General features: G+C 36.9%; 2 protein-coding genes across 3 annotated transcripts in view; both read right to left on the reverse strand.

Annotated features, from left to right (window-relative positions):
* The window catches only part of LOC134752873 (peritrophin-1-like), a 90,544-nt gene that overhangs the window by 21,768 nt on the left and 50,409 nt on the right, over positions 1 to 18,367 (reverse strand). The window lies entirely within an intron of this gene.
* LOC134752820 (adenosylhomocysteinase-like 1) overlaps positions 1 to 18,367 on the reverse strand; it is a 37,600-nt gene that overhangs the window by 15,346 nt on the left and 3,887 nt on the right. Inside the window, exon 1 of one of the 2 annotated variants that reach the window (XM_063688573.1) lies at positions 173 to 298. The exons of the other annotated variant lie outside the window; for it this stretch is intronic. Within the exon in view, the coding sequence (XP_063544643.1) occupies positions 173 to 293 (121 nt within the window). The 5' untranslated portion in view covers positions 294 to 298. Of the gene's footprint in view, positions 1 to 172; positions 299 to 18,367 lie in introns of those variants that run through there. 2 annotated transcript variants of the gene reach the window in all.

Below are 18,367 nucleotides of genomic sequence, written 5' to 3' on the forward strand. Positions count from 1 at the left end.
TTTGTTTACTTGTAGTCCAATGCTACAACAGTTTACACTTTACTACAGAAAAGGAAAACATATAACCGAGAAATACGTAAGTAGTCAGACATATAGCCGAGAAATACGTAAGTATCTACCTACATCTACAACCCTTTACATGTGACAGTTCATAGCAAAATGGTCCACTTACAAACATCACTCCTCCCAGATATAACCGAGTGCCGTTTCTTCATTGAAGACTTCACTGGTTCCTTCGGCTCTTCGGCCACCGTGGCCATACTCGTCACTTTGAGGATACCTTTCTCGGGCATTTAGCCGGCTTTATACAAAGTTCTAAACCTAAGCGAAGAGTAGACTGGCGAAGAAAGAACGAGAGATAGTTAGATCCTAAGATCCTAACATCAAACAGGAACAGCCGGCGCACGAGTAGAACTATGTTGAAACACACCCAACTTGTCCGTAGAAAAAAGCGCGATATTCAAATTTTCTACGGGAAGTCAACTCTTCGCGTCTCCATTTTTTAAACATGCCGCCTTTTTCTACTGACAAGGTCGCTGTGCCAAAGTATATGTAATAAATCAACACAACTTCATCGAGTTTTGACAGGACTCATGCGCAGAAAAGTACACTCTGAAATAGAATGGAATTTGTGACCTTAAGAAGATAATTAACAGACATCGAATTTTAGTAGGCAATATTAAATGACAGATAGAAAGTTCCTATATCGATAAACTCAGTTATCAATGTTTTTTTCATGTACTCTAGTGTTATTAAAAAAACGAATTGTTAGTAGTTTCTAATGGTGTACGCGTTAGTTAGTAGCTAGCATTTGTGTTATTTAAACAAACCTTCTTGGCTATACCTCTATGTTCTGCCCACATATTTATCTAGTCCAGAGTCCCGCGACCAATCAGCGAGCGTTCCTATTGCAGCTAATCTGCCACAACTGCAGTTGGCATTGCCACTAAATCGGTATGCCGTTAAAATGTTAATGCTTAAAGTTCGAATGGCATTATGCAATAGGGAATATTACGCAAAACTCTGCGTAGAGGGCGTCACTAGCACAATCACAGGGCCTGCTGCGAAACACGAAAACCGAAAGTACGGTTTATGCCTCTCTATCACTTGCATATTCGATCGATAGAGTGGCAGATAACGAAATTTCGGCCACCTGTGAACAAACCGCCTTGATGCATTAATGTCATAGTGAAAAACTTGTCAAAAAACTGTTTAAGGCATATAGTATGTATAAGACTATGTATAACTCTATGGTTTAGGATGTGCACTAGTGCTGCACTCTGGCGGCAGAACATTGCAGTAATATTCTCTATTGTTAAAATCAGATTTTATGTATGTAAAACTAAACATGAGCAATGTCACCTTTTATTTTGTCCTTTTTCAACTTTAATGTTATTTTTAATAAAAAATAAATAGATTCTTTAAAAAATGTCTACTCTACAAACTAATGCTCCTCATATTAGCGCTTGGAGTCTGGATTTGGCAACCTTCTTCCTCGAATTTGCGCAAGCACTACTTTTACAAAAGCTACTGCCCTCTGACCTTACATCCTGAAAGGGAACGTACTCCTAGTGTTCCTTCACTAAATAGAAATTGTTAAAAATATTTCGTACATACCACATTACTACATACTTAAGTTACAAAAAACTCATTAGGATGAGCTGGAATTGAATTGAAATTGGAATTTGCACGCCTTTTTTCGTTCAGTTACTATACCGATTCAGCGACATTCAGTATGGTCGATACCATGGTACCGAACCTGCAATACACAAAAAGGTTTCTTTACCTGCCATTGGACTCTAGGCCCTCAAAACTAAAAACAACCCATAAAAGTTGTCCATGAATAGTGTCTTATATACCTACATAAGTAAGCTTCCTCATCATAACTGACCAACGTATATCTTCAAACTTATTGTACAGTCGCCTTCAGATATGTGACATTTTCAACCAAAAGGTACCACATTGTCGCTTGTCAATAAGGTTAATTTCAAATTGAAGCTATATGGAAATAGCGCCTTATTGACAACCGACAATAAGTACCCTTTTGATTGAGAATGGCACATATATGGCGGCCAAGGTTTAGGTGCACAAAAATATCCAAACATGCACTTTAGCGTCTTGTTAATAGAGACTTTGTTCAGATATTTGTGAAACCCTTTGCCGCTCCGATATATCTGATGGGCAATACAAGGACGTACAAGGCGAGAACATATAGAAAGTTAAAACAGCCTTAATCGTTTATCACTAACGGTCAAGTGAACTTGTCTACTTCTGGACAGATAAATCAATGGGATAAATAATGTGGCGGTCAACGCCGTCAACGTTATCGGGTCAACGTGAACTGCATTCGCAACTGGACTAAATACCTACAAACTTGTGGTTTTACTCGCATCTATAAAATATTATTGATGTGAAACTTCTTATGCGACTTGCAAACAAGGTTGCGTTAAACGTTTAACGCTACCATGGAGGGGTTAATTTTATACTCTATTATTAACTCACTAAAGTTAACTTTCGCTCGACCAGCACGGTGTCTCTTATTTCTCTCTCTCTCTCTCTCTCTCTCTGTGTGTATACTTGTTGGCACTGTGTGTGCCATCTGAAAATACTAGCTTACACCGGTGGATGCTTTCAAACATTTTTGTAAAGTCTGTGTGACTACTAAACTAATTAGAAAATATTTATTTGTTTAATTGTAAGAACATACAATCCCATCAAAAACATTACATGTAAAAAGATGCAAGTCTCGCAACGCAATTATTTTACTACAAAAAAGTTTTGAGATGTAATGTGAAAGCAAGCGGGTATTTTAGTATCTCGTCGCATAATAATTGATTGTCCCAATGTAATGTTACGCATAAAACTCTTTTCGCATAATTTTTCTCCAGCTGAAACAGACGCCACAGTCGCCATACGCGTCACGTCCCCAACACATCATGGGATACATTTTTGTGGGTTGCCATTGCCACTATATCAAACGGCATATATTATACGAATATACATATATAAAGCACCTCCTTTAACCTTTCCGACGCCGTGTCAAACACAAAAGCAGTCATCCAGACGCCACGTCACCGAAGCGTCAAAACTGAAATTGAACTTTATATGCACCAACAACACACATCCATACATATACACACATACATACAACACACACACATACACACATACATGCATATGCATGTAGGTATATGTTGCTCTGTGGTCTATGACCGATTAATCGGTCTTTGGCGTTGAACGTTACATTTTAGCATACAGTGCCTAGAACCTATGGTGCGTAGTAATATTATAACGTACCTAAAATTTGCTGCCTTGCCTAATATCCGCCTCCAATATTTTATAAGTTTCATGGTTGCCGATTAGATATGTGGCTGATTTAGGAAATCTTTCCTATTATTAAAACTTCAAACTCTAATTTAAAATACACTTCAAACGCTACTCCTGAATTTAAACCAAACCACAGGTTGGCGCGGTATTGAATAACACCGTTCAGCTTATTAATAGGTCAACCTACTGTTGCACAAACATAATGAATGCGAGCACGATATACTTATTCATTCCAAATTTATCCACTTATTGAACAATAAGCTGTTACCACGCGATTACTTCTAAATGACGTTGGTCGAAATAATATAGTGGTTTCTGAATCTTGCTTTAAAGCTAAATAGCTTAAAAATAAGCAATAAGAATAATAGGCAGTGTAAAAGCTTTCAAGGCCAAAAGAGGGTAAAAATGAAAAAAAAATTGTTGCAAAAGGCGACTAGATGCATTCAGACAAAAACCTCAGACTTTAACACCTAACAACAATACAATATTCTATATTGCACACCTCACAGAAAACAATACAATGAATATAACAAATAATACAGCAACGAAAGTATAATAAATACAGCTCAACTCAAGCAGAGGTAAACAACAGGCGGACTTATCGCTAAAAAGCGATAACGTTTATATTTAAACCGCTATGACTAAAGTGTAATTTTATTACACTAAAACTGACTGCACTCATTTTCACTATCGCATACTATATGACCACTAGCTATCGATGAATAAAATCCTATAATAATTCATATGCGTTGTTGCATAACACCTTCCGCCGTGTTTATAGGTCAACCTACATCTGCACAAACGTAACCAATACCACGATATACATACTTATTAGCTCTGCATTTATCCATTTGACAATGTCGCTTTCGCTTATACTTTATCGTGCACGTCGGCCATGGCAAGTTTTATCGACACGATAAACAGGGGAGGTCCCCTGTGATAAGGGGACATGCGACAGTTCTTTCAAGCCTCTTTTGGAAAAAGAAAACGTACAGTTAGATAAAAAAAAGTTTCGTTTTAATAGGTACTACGTCGGTGGCAAACAAGCATACGGACTGCCTGATGTTAAGCAATCTCCGTAGCCTATGTACGCCTGCAACTCCAGAGGAGTTACATGCGCGTTGCCGACCCTAACACTCCGCACCCTCGTTGAGCTCTAGCAACCTTACTCACCGGCAGGAACACAACACTATGAGTAGGGTCTAGTGTTATTTGGCTGCGGTTTTCTGTAAGGAGGTACTTCCCCAGTTAGGCTCTGCTCTAGATCTGAAATGACATCCGCTGTGCTGTGCCCTACCACACAAAGCGAGATGACATTCACAGTGCCCTTACCTCTCTTTTCGACGTAAGTTAAGGACATACCCGAGTCCAAATTCCAAGTCCTATAATATGTATCAGTAAGGTGCGTGGTGAGAGAAGTAAAATCGATACGCTCAAGGCGGAAAAGGTTGTACATATAATACTTTAGTGGACTCAAATACTTTTTGACTTCTACTAGCTGACAAATAACAGTACAGGCACGGACTTTAATTGTTGTACCATTTAGGGTTTACTTTACATTGGACATAATATACCGTTAGTTTGACAACCAAATTAGCTTGAACTTTAGATGGACCAACAATTACAACAAGTCTGTGACCGTACCATAATTAAAATTTTAAACTAATTTTAACCCGAGAGACATAAGAAAAACCTATAAGCTAAAGTTAATAAAGTGTAAAGTTTTGCATGCCTAATATATATAGTGGTGAATTATGTTGAACTACCAATCTATGTCCACAATCTACAATGTACCAAAATTCTAGCAAATTAAAAACTATGACTAAAATCAGAACTTTTTACACTCCACGAGATCCAGCCGAAAACTAAGTTTTTCGGTTTTCGACCTCATTTACCGATTCGATTTTCGAACGTATTGCAACTGCAAGTGCAACAGACACGTACCATGGTCGCGGTCAGACTGGACTCAAACAGCCAGCATTCCCAATTATATTAACCGGCACAATTTAATCATGCAATTATACCTAATACGCTAAGACTTATCAACAGCGCAAAGGAAACACGATTCAGTTAACAGGAAATAGAGTTTATAATCGAATGGCATTCAGTTTTAAAAGTAAAGGGGCTAATACACTGCCCGTGTAAGTGTCTAACTGTCAGATGCAAACCGAATTGCCGGCCCGAAATGTATTATTGTCGTAATGTTGACTTAGGTAAATCTACACTGGACTGATAGCGGCTGTGGCATCGTTTATCTAACACGTCAATCCAATAGTAAATAGTGTATGAAAACGGCCACGTTCATTTTTATTCGCGTCTGTCATTTCAATGCATCTTTAAAAGCTTTTTATTAACTTGCAATGTACCTATGTAAGTAAGTATGTATGTAAAGCGAGGTTTAGACTAGCAAGAACTTGCATGCAATTTTCGTTACATTGCGGTACCTGATCAAACTCTTGAATACAGTTTACTTTAGTACCCGGCAACGTAACTTAAATTGCATGCAAGTTCTTGCTAGTCTAAACCTCGCTTAATATGTAACTATGTTTGTACGGGTCAAATCTTGCAAGTTCAATTTGACCCACTTCCCGGTTTCCGATGAAGCTGAAAATTTGCATACACGTGTAAGTCGGGTGACAATGCAATATTATGATACCATCGAGCTGATCTGATTATGGAGAGGAGGTGGTCATAGGAACTCTGTGATAAAACAACGCAACCTATTTGTGTTTGGGGTTTTTAGAATTGTCTCGATGAGTATTAGCTTTATTATAAGCTTTACACCAAGGATTCCAAGGAAATACTCCTCCATTATACGAACGTGGTTGACAGCAGTGTACTTTTTACAATCTTTGAATAAGGTTTTACCAGTCTTAGGGTCAATTTTTCAACTAGCTGATTAGAACATAGTCAAAAAATATTGTCTTTAGTTATCCCATCGGTCCCCAGTTATCCCACGGTATTTAATAAGTAACTGAACTATGTGTTGGTACTTCGAGCAGGATCATACCCGAATTAAAAATTGAATAATTAATACAAAACACTGTCACTAACACAAATTGATCCAGATTGGTCTTTAATAAATGAAGTTATTTATTTATTTAATAAGTGTAATTGTAAATTTGTATGAATTTAAACATCAAGATTGTATTTATTAATCTTGCAAGTTATATTTGTCGGAACGGGGATGAAGACTAAGAATTTATACGCGGCAAAGGCGCTCACAATAATGTACATCTTCATGCACTTCTATTGTCAAATCGTTGGAGTTCATGTTCATATATTAAGATAAGATAAGATAAGATTCCTTTATTAAATCACATTTACAAACGGGTCTATCGCGAATTTATTTTGTTTATTTATCGACGTTTCGACACAGGTTTCACTGGTCGTGGTCGCGGCTAACTGACGTCCCAGCAAAATGTCAAAACAGAGATTTGTGTGATTTGTGTGTGTTTTGACATTTTGCTGGGACGTCAGTTAGCCGCGACCACGACCAGTGAAACCTGTGTCGAAACGTCGGTAAATAAAGGTAACAAAATAAATTCGCGATAGACCCGTTTGTAAATGTAATTTAATATGTGTTCAAACCGCGAAAGTTTAAAATGTTAAGATTCCTTTATTGTCAGAACTGATTGACCGACCGATTGATTGATTGACGATTGACTGATTGTGTATTTTTGGGCATCATGGCCGCTCCAATATCTCTGATGGTGACTACAAGGTCAACAATATTTCTTCTTCATTTTTGATGTTTCTTATAAAAATAATTATAACATTGTGTTATAATTATTTTTACAAGAAAAATATTGTCGCGGCAATAAAAGATATTGCCGCGACTCGCATATAGTAGTAGTAGTAGTAAATCACTTTATTGTACAAAAAAAAAAGTTTACATAAAATTCATATAAATTTAGGTACAAAGGCGAGCTTATCCCTATAAGAGATCTCTTCCAGCTGGAGTAAATGAGTGGAAAATTCGAATTAGATAGATAGAAAAACTTACAGAACGTACAATAATATTTAAAAAGGAAAACAACAATATTAACATCTACGAATAACTAAAATACATCAATAGCATTACACAATAAAATAAATATGTACTAGCATACATAAATATATAGTACTAAATAAATATTATATATACAAAACACAATTACTTACTTAAAAATCATTACTTATCTCTTCCTTAATGTGTTGCTGTGTATATATTGTGTATGTATGTGTATATATATTTATATATTTATTTGTTATATTATTTATTTATTTATCTAAATTTTACTATATGTACTGTCTGATTAATGTATGTGTAATTCCTGTTCCTCTAATTAATTCGTGCACTACCTGTTTATAAAAACTTTTGTTCTTCATATCCTGCTACCCTAAGGTTGTCTGGACGAGATCGCTCACAGCGATAAGACCGCCTGTTGCTACCATTATTTACATTGTAAATCTGTTTTAAAAAATTTGTTTCTTTGTGGTGCAATAAAGAATATTTATTATTATTATTAATTACACTAACACAACACTTACACAAATACTACATGAACTTGAACATTAGGTACGTCATAAAGCGTTGCACAAACTTTTATGTATGATCCTGGCAGAATATCAGTGATGTGGCTTATTGCCGCATCATCATGCTGAGCCAGCGCCTATTCTCTGCCACGACACATGGTTATGTCCTTTTTTGTTTTTAATTCTTTGTTCATATCGTGTAATTATAATAATTTTTCTTTTAATTTAAGCTGTTTAATAAATCTCTCTTTGTAATTTACCATGTAGGTGTGTTGTAGAAATGAATAAAGTGTTTATCTATCTATCTACCTACAATACTCGTTCAATGTTCACATAAATAAGTAACACATATTGATATAATTAGGCGCATCTGTATTTGTATAACAATACTAACAAAACTGTATGAACAAATTAGTTATGTTATGGTATGTTAGTTAATGTTATGTTTAAAAAGTCCTTCACGGATTTTAACGGGTTATTCCCACTAGTTACCTTACCACCAAATGGTAACTACTGGGAATTTTTTTTCCACCTTTTACCAGTAGTTACCACCAAACCCAGTTGGTGGTAACTAGCGGGAGTTTTTTTCCCTTGTCATGACTGGTTATGAGTGTAGGGGCCCACTGACTATCAGTCCGCCGGACGATATCGGCCTGTCAGTTGTTCGGAACTGTCAAATTTTTGTTCTAACTGACAGGCCGATATCGTCCGGCGGACTGATAGTCAGTGGGCCCCTTTATGACCTGTCAAGTGTTTATTTTTAAGCCTACTTGAATAAATAATTTTTGAAGTTTAAAGTTTGGTTTGTGTCATGTGTTTCACTAAAAACTCAAAACAACAATGATTTTTATTAATAAGGTGTCAAGGATTTGTTCTTACTGTTCTTAGGCCTGCATGATATACGAGTATGCTACGTTTTTAAACCTACAAACATTTAATTTATCTGTATCGCTCGATAAGAACTAACATGAACAATAAGAACTAACAACATTAAAAGCTAAATTACCTAAATGTTAATATTTCAAGTCATTTGAATCCAATCCACTCCGCTCACGGCACAAGTCAAAATCCGTCAAGCCATGTAGGCTGTAGAGGAAGCCTAAAAAGTTTACAATACAGCTGAAAGATAATATCCTCTCTTCTTAGAGTCAGCTAGAAAACACAAAAACATAATACGCCTATCGATCCTCATAACACCACAAATCTTCCTATAAAAATCCAAATAATGCAACCATTAAACCTCAAAGAAAATAACAAACTAGGACAGCTCAATAAAAAAACCCGCAAAACACGACACAAATAGATTTCCTAGAAAAAAAATCGATAACACAACACCGCAGTCACATTCACATCACTAGCGCTCACTTTTTAAAAAGTTAGTTTTTTAAAATCTTTATTCTTAATTTGAAAATGTAAACGTTCGCCTCGCATAACGAGCGCCCAAAGTGTGACCAACACTTGATTTGCACTGCTGTTAACTATTTGGCGAGGTTAGTGTGGCATAGGCTTCTGATTTCTTGCTTGCTTGCCTTTTTTCTTGCTTGTGTATACTGCTGTAATTTAAGCTTATTGTACTTACTACTGTGTTTTTTTTACTGCGACAATAAATAACTTTTTTTTCCGTAACTATTTTCTTTAGGTACCTATACAGCTTATATTTTTTTCATTATATTATAAGTATGTATAGCTAAGGGAACATGTCCATACTACGAGACCAAGTTTTCAAAATGTTGTATATGCCGAGGCACCCCCGCCCCCTAGTTGTCACTTTTTTTGCAAACAAAAATTAAAAAAAATAGCGTCAGTGCTGCCACCTGTGAGTTTCATAAGTACTAAACGATGCGCGCCATGTTTGAATAAAGCTCGGAAAAGCGTGAGATTTCCCTAGACGATATTGACTACGTGACGTGACCAAAACCTAACACCCCCACCCCCCCTGTAATCAAGTGTGGTATTTTGAAGACCCCCCCCCCCCCTAAACTGGTCACGTAGTATGGCTACGTTCCCTAAAAGCTAAAGCTACTGTGTGTAATTAGTATCCCTATTGGAGTAGAACCAAAAAAATTTAGGTGTCCGCTGCTTATTTTAAAATTATTACATTATGTATTTTGTCAGTTATTACAAAAGCATATTTGTATAACTTAATTACGTTTTATTGGTTTTATACAGGGGCTTACTGGCACAATCATTAGCTATGTCTTTCATCGTCCAACTCTATCTGAAACGCAATTCCCATAACTGCCTAACAAGCCTAATAAAAAACCTGTATTTGTCGTTTTAAGAGCGAATCCATCTAAACTGAATAATAAATAAATATAAGTAAAGTTTTAACATAAATATATGAACTCACCTAAATCTATGGATTTTCTTTCTTCGTTTTTCCCCATTTTACAAGCGAACAAATCGACAAGATCTTTTCAATGAACTAATGTTAATCAATTGAACCATCATAGGAAAAACAACCGACTCTTATCTTATCTACTATCTTTCGCTAAAAACTAGATAGCCCTATTTTATTATCTAAAAGTTCGATGTTATTGTAAATTTTAAACCAGATTATTTGAACGAACTGAAAATCAATGACTTTTGTCCCCCGTAGGGAATCGAGTCATATATTGCGTAAATTGCGTTTGCGTAAAACATATCTCGCCCCAGGATAGTTATTTACGATACAAGTGCGGAAAAGAGGAAATTCGAAACGAGTGGCGATAGATTAAAACACGACCGCAGGAAGTGTTTTAAATAGACACGAGTTACGAATTACCTATTCGCACGTGAAGAATGACATTTCCGCACGTGTATCGAACGACGTTTTTTAATACAGTTGCGAAAAAATAAGAAAAGCAACAAGTAAGGAATGGAATTCGAAACTTTTATATTATTAATTCTGTGACACTGACATCATTGACATTGACATTATAAAGAGGTGTTTTTCTAGCTTTTATTCGACTAGAATAGATTTTTATTGAACCCACTTCAATGAGTTTTTTTTTCAAATGCATGTTCTATAAGACAGAAACAATTGTAAATATTAAAACATTGTACTATTATTACCTAAATATCATTACTTACGATTATTTGTGTATCGTATATTTATAAAAACAATATCGAATGTTGCCTTTGGAAACTTAAAACATTCTTGCAGTAAGAAAATACGCCTCTTCTTTGACAGGCGTTCCGTTCCATTCAGACAACTTATTAAGAACGGTTTTTCAACATTAAAAAATAAACGTGTTATAATACTTATGATGTAATAGTAATAAAATATGAAATATGCATATTTTTCGTATTCTTACATTAACAGTAGGTTTTTATGTTGATTACGACGTTTAAAGGAAACTAATATTAACACTCATCAATAAGTAGTCATGAATTGGAACAAGTAAAAATTTAAAAAAATTGGAAAAGTAAAAAGCACTAGTTCGCGAAAACCAACTTTCCGCATGCTAAACAGCCACGAAAAGTAGCACTTTTTTAGCAACTGTATTAAAAAGATTATTATAGGTACTAACCTATTAACTGAATAAAATCAGACATGTTATACATCTTTTAAATAAGTTTTTTCGCTTCCATTCCAGACTTTCACACTATAGAAGAAAATTAATGTAAAAGAGTAAGCATTAGACGTTTTTTCATTAAAATTAGTTCTAGCATCTTTCGTTTATATGTCAACTTTATCGCGATGCAACATTAACTTGGTGATAAAAGTACCCCGTAGTAAAAATGCCATAAATCGAGATACAGTTCGTAAAGGGAATTGAATGTCGTGGGTCTGTAACTGTGTATACTGAAGTTCAATGTGCGAAACTTGCGAGTAGATAATCGAGAAATGGGGACAAACCCCATAATCATAATCATTTATTTGCACATAAAAAGGGTTTTACATAGATATTATAAAAGTTACATGGTCTAGCCTTCCAGTTAAATTATCGATTTCAATTTCAATGTTTTATTTTATTGTTTATAATCTTCTTCTTCTTCTTTGCCATGTCCCGTTATTTGGGGTCGGCCCTCCTCGTTCGAAGGCGCCAGGTTTTTCTGTCCTGGGTTGTCGATATGTTAGTCTGCGCCCGCTCCATGTCTTTGGTAACGGTTGTCCACCACGTGGTAAGCGGCCTCCCTTTGCCGTTCGTTTTGTCTGGGATGGCCAAGGCTTTTTTGACAGCATACTCTTCGTTACGCCTCATCACATGCCCGAACCACCGATTTTATTGTTTATAATAATATTTTTTAAATAATCTAAATCATTGGCGTGTGAGGCCTGAGCGCGTGCCACGCGCTGAGACACAATGGCCACGCGCTCGCATAAAAGAAACAATGGCTTTTGTTTAACTGATGCCGTAAAAATCATTTGAGAAGATTCAAACTATAAGCTGACTGCTGACTGATGCTGACTGTACAATACTGAACAGGTGTACAGAATAATAATAAAAACTCCATACAATACATTCCGGCCATGAAATTCAAGAATAACAAATATTTACAGAAACATAATATTTGCGTTTTCTTTTATCACTGACATTGCAGGTCATTGGCTTGACGGTGTCAAGATATAAGAATGTGTAAAAGGTTGTAAACATTTGATAAGATAACTACATAATTTCTACAACCACTATAGAAACACTATAAAATACACACATACACAAAAATACACTGTAAAATATATTGTATTGTTATGTATTGTATTCAGTACACTGTACAGAGAATTAAGTAGACATAGAGTGCCGACTCCATACATCAGTTTTGTTCCCAAAGCGACTATTATTTTCGTAGTCGACATCTAGCGTCAAGTAGCGGAATTATCAGTACTGCTACTCGACAATAGATGTCGCGACGAACGGAAAGTCTAATGCTCAACGATTTTCAGCTAATATTATAACCGGATTAACCGGAACTCTATTTTCAACTCCTTCTATTTATAATATTATTTGTATTGTTGAGCAATACACTTTTCGTCAGTCGCGACACAAGTGACATCTAGTGTCGAGTAGCAGTACTGATAATTCCGCTACTTGACGCTAGATGTCGACTACGAAAATAATAGTTGTTTTGGGACTTATGGAGTGAGCACTCTTATGTCTTCTTAATTCTCTTTGGTATAACCAATGAGGATATAATAAGATAGAGCGGTACTGTCATAGTAAATTTTGTAACCACTGTAAATTCACTGCCATCTATCGACATACTTTAAAACTAAAAATGAAGATTTATAAAAATACGTTAAAATGTATTTAAATATGGATAAATGATTTTTTTATTTGCATTAATTATTTTTATATGATTTTGACCCATGTTCTTTCACTGGTATGCGTTAAAATTATAAATAACAAACGAAACAGTCAACGCCCTCTATACGAGAGTAGGCCAAAACTAGTGGCGCCATCTGATCGAGAATCAAATTTTCGTGATTTTCGAGGCACGTTTTTTCCTTAGACTGTATCCATCTTTGGTATAACTGAAATGTAATTTAACGCACTATCCCACTCCAGCGGCTCTACGTTAAGGCACTCAAAACCGCCGTAAAACTGTTAGTAAATCTTTGAGTGTACTACTATTACAGGTTTTTTTTTATTACGACAAAAGTATCTGAGAGTTATAAAGGCCAAGTTATTTGACGGCTTTCAATATTAAAGCTCTCCATCATACTTATTCATTTTTTTATATCTCAGATACTAATTTTTTTTTATACTACGTCGGTGGCAAACAAGCATACGGCCCGCCTGATGTTAAGCAGTCTCCGTAGCCTATGTACGCCTGCAACTCCAGAGGAGTTACATGCGTTGCCGACCCTAACACTCCTCTCCCTCGAGCTCTGGCAACCTTACTTACCGGCAGGAACACAACACTATTAGTAGGGTCTAGTGTTATTTGGCTGCGGTTTTCTGTAAGGTGGAGGTACCTCCCCAGTTGGGCTCTGCTCTAGATCTCTATTGACAATTCAATTACCACAATGTATCCGACCGATCTGTCATTATAATACAGATGCGGAATAATTATGTAAATTAGCCAATGGAACATAAAAACAGCTTGATGCCATTACTACGAGGTACTAATCAGTATAAAATACAAACTATTGCCAGGCGTGGCTCACTCCGCGATTTCGTCGCTACAAGTACATGCGGCCCACACCAATTTTGGTGTCTAGCCATAGTAGTTGCCGCGCACCGTTACGGAAGGGACGCCTGCTCGCGCATGCGCCACCTAGCGGTCATATCTGTCGTAATAGACGCGATTTGTTAGTGTGAATCTTCTGTACCTAGTAATATTATTTATTCTGTGCTATTGCTTACAGCTGTTGATTGAGTACCAATAATACGCTAACAGCTTCCGCAAATTATCGACAAACTGCCCACTATAACTTGTTGGCAATTTCTTCACTTCAGAAGTTTTATAATGGATCGCTATATTGTTTTAACCGACTTCAAGATTTCGAAAGAAATTATTCTCATTTCGGATTTTTTTCTTTTTCCATGTGTTTTCTACGATGTCTGAAAGACGACTGGGCAGGGCCTATTTGGAATTTTTTTTTTGTTTAGACGGGACTAAAGTAAACTTTATTAGTTTAAATGAGAGTCTTAATTAATTTAGTTAATAGAGTGTAGATATTTTTCCCCGTTTATATGTATCGATATTTTAGAGCTTGACTACATCGGCTGGTATAACCAGTTTTAAGTAGATAACTAATCAAATAAATATAATGAAGCCGACTCTACAGGACGCGAGCCTACCTGCAGTGGACTGCAGGATGCAGAAAATTGATTAAAAACCGGCCATGTGCGCGTCGGGCTCACGCACGAAGGGTTCCGTACCATTACGCAATAGACGGCAAAAAAAATCACGTTTGTTGTATGGAAGCCCCACATAAATATTTATTTTATTCTGTTTTTAGTATTTGTTGTTATAGCGGCAACAGAAATACATCATCTGTGAAAATTTCAACTGTCTAGCTATCACGGTTCATGAGATACAGCCTGGTGACAGACAGACGGACAGACAGACAGACGGACAGAGGAGTCTTAGTAAAGGGTCCCGTTTTTACCCCTTGAGTACGGAACCCTAAAAACGAAACAAAAATAGTAGTATCATGTAGTGGTAAATCAGCTGGTCTAGCCAGCTTTAATGAAATATAATGAAGCAGACTCTACAGCACGCGAGCCTGCCTGCAGTGGACTGTAGTAACTTCATTTAAAAGGAATGAAAAATAGTAGGGAAGTAGCATGTAGTAGTTAAATCAGCTAGTTTAAGGAAATATAATGAAGCCGACTCTATAGCACGCGAGCCTACCTGCAGTGGACTGCAGAAAATTGATTGGTCAAGGCGCGGACAGGCGCCTTACTCGGATTATGTGCTGAACTCTGCTTTTTAACTGTATCTTGATTTATTTATCAGGTTTCGAAGAAAAAAAAAGATATTTTTAAAGCACTTTTACCATTTTGTATCATGTATGACGTATGACAAACACGTTAACAGATATCAAAAAACAAAAACTGAAACAAAAAAAAAACGATAGTACCTATATGGGTCAGTCAGCGGTCAGACCGTTGGATAAACAACAGTTCTAAAAAAACGTTTTACGAGCGTACAGTAATGAGTAAACACTGGCCTTTAACAACGGTTTCGTAATGATCTTACGGTAGATGTCGCTATACGGCGTTCAAGGCGTATAAACAAAACAAACAAAAACTATTACATAAAAAAAACCCTACGCTAATATATGCCAACAAAATCCATTTTGGCGGTATTCTGTGTATGCCAAAAACGCCTTACATCATTTTGGATAAGAGCTGATACACTTCAAACTGCTGGATTGATTTCGAAGAAACATATAGCTATGAACCACCGCAAGAAAACTCGCTTTCACGTAAAAAAAATTGCCTATAGTGCATTGAGGTATTGAGGTAATATGTATAATGCAAATCATTTTAATAACAAAGCTATGAATATACAAATAGGCTTAAAAATAATAATACAAACTAGGTATAAATAAACTTAAAATAAAGGCCCTATAAATAAAACACGTCCTCCAAGTCACTGCCGATGGGCAGTGTGCCCAGAAGGCTGGCTGCATTGCCACGTTGAATGGCAATGCTAATGCGTTGAGCAAAATACTGGCCAGCCTTCTGGTCCCTTGTGGCGTCTATAAGGCGCGCCGCTATCTCTTTGAATACCCGGCGCGCGCTTGGCCCCCACGGCCCCAGCGTTTCGACCCCAAACGCCTCAAAAATATAACTGCTGCCGAGGGTGGCATATTTGCGGCGCTTGAGGTCTTCTGCCATAGACGCGGCACGACCAGCATCACTGCTGGTGCCCGAAAGGTGGGACGGCGCGAGGGTGTCAACGCATGTGGCATCCCAGACTAGAGGCCGTCCCATCCTCCAAGGCACCAACGTCATACCGTCAGGCCTCTTGCCATCGCCCCTAGCCAGACCTACGGGCTCGAGTATGGCCGGAACTTTGACGCTGACAAAAAATGTTTCCGCACCTCAATGAAGTGCATGCACTTCATTTCTACTGGCTAGCTGCGCTTATTCTTTAGCTTAGTGACAGACGTCAAACGCAAAAAATGGCGGACACCTCGCGGACACAACTTGTTCTCGACAGCTTGTCTATACATATATGTCAGTGCTATAGTGACTTTTGAATAAACTTATGGCATTCGAAGTTTCTAGAACTCTCAACAATCACAAAGGGCCTAAGAAGCCCCAACTTCTGAAGGAAGTTAGGCCGTTATGTATACAGGGTGGGAAAGGTCAGCATTAAGTAGGTTAGTGACGGCCAAAGTGGCTAAATATAAATACACCTTCATTACCATAGGAATAAGGATGTGTTCCGATATATTTGGCCATTTTGATTGTCTCTATCTATAATTACTGTACTACTCAATAGCTGAACTTCTAGATGATAATAATATGTAACTTGTACTTTAAACATAATACTTTAATAGATATATGTAGTATGTTCTAGTTCATGCTGGGTAATAAATATAGTTATAATTAAAAGAGACTATGTTATTTGTTAAATAAAACTAAAGGATAAGATAAGACATAGTGATATTAGAGCAAAGACTAGAATAATAGATGCATTAGAATACAGTTTAAAGTCCAAATGGAAATGGGCCGGCCATGTAGCTAGAATGCACGCAAAAAGATGGACAAAAGTGGCCACGCTGTGGAAAGGGCCAGACGGCAAAAGAAGACACGGCAGACCAAACGCCAGATGGTCAGATGAACTCCGTGACATGGATAATGATTGGCCCAATACTGCGCAAGACAGGAAAAGATGGCAAGAGCTGGAGGAGGCCTTTACCCGTAAGGGGTCCTAACCAAATTATATATATATATATATATACATAGTTATAGATATAGATACAAATAGTAGTTTAAGAATACAAAATTAAACTCTAACAAATAGATTTAAAAAAAAATTTACCTAAATACTTTTAATAAATATGTTAATTTAGTTTAGTTTTAATCTTTGGTTATGGAATAAATGGGCTTTTTTATTTTATTTTATTTTTATGTTATTTGTTAGGCTTGATTTCCTCCTACGCTGACATCGGTCACTGACGTCGGTCGAGCGTACGAATTAACACAATGTTCTATGGGCCCCCGCACAGCGACGCTGACGTCCGCGGCAGATGTTTCTTCCGACGGTACGCTCGACCGACGTCAGCGACCGACTTCAGCGTAGGAGGAAGACCGACTTCAGCGTAGGAGGAAATCAGGCATTATAACTTAAAATATTTTTTGTTACTTACTTGGTTGGAAGTGTAAAAATTTGTAATAATTAGTATATATTGTGAACAACATGCATGTTTTGCTATACCGTTTCCAGGGTATATTATGTACCTATCGATGTACCTATGGATGTCGTGGCCGGGCCGTAAAATAGTCAATTTCTTTCCCCCCCAAGTCCTTTTATATCACGACGGTATAAAACATGAGTACGGGGCTCACGAATTTCCCCTGACTTGGACTGTATTAGAAATGGACAGATGGACACGTCATCACATCTACATGGCGCCATCTTACCCACACCTCCACTTCAAAAACAGCCTAACCACCAACATAACCAACGGCGCATAAGACCTTTCTCAACAAACGTGTCGTATGAAAATATAAATATCATCTTGAGACGTGAGACGTTGAATAATTCCAGAATAATGTATTATAAACGGTCGTGCGGTCGTAAATAAAACATGGCGATCATCAAATTAAGTATTTTGAAGGCGTTTTGGGGTGGAAACATTTATAAACTAAATAACCAAGTTGTCCTATACAAATACAAAAAATACAAAATACAAATAGTTTATTATCATAAAAGTTGTTTACATGTGTATCGATATATCCGTCAGACTCCAAACTAGGCTGAGCCTGTATCTTGGAAGTCTGCGAGAAAACGGTCGAGCGTCTATAAAGGTACAATCAGCAGCGTTTATCCTATAAACTTATCACAAATCAAATTATTTTATTAAGAGCAACGTGCTCACTAGCGCCACTGCTAAATAATTGTGATTATTTAA

The sequence above is a fragment of the Cydia strobilella genome, chromosome 25 (assembly GCF_947568885.1).
Source record: "Cydia strobilella chromosome 25, ilCydStro3.1, whole genome shotgun sequence".
Taxonomy (NCBI): Eukaryota; Metazoa; Arthropoda; class Insecta; order Lepidoptera; family Tortricidae; genus Cydia; species Cydia strobilella.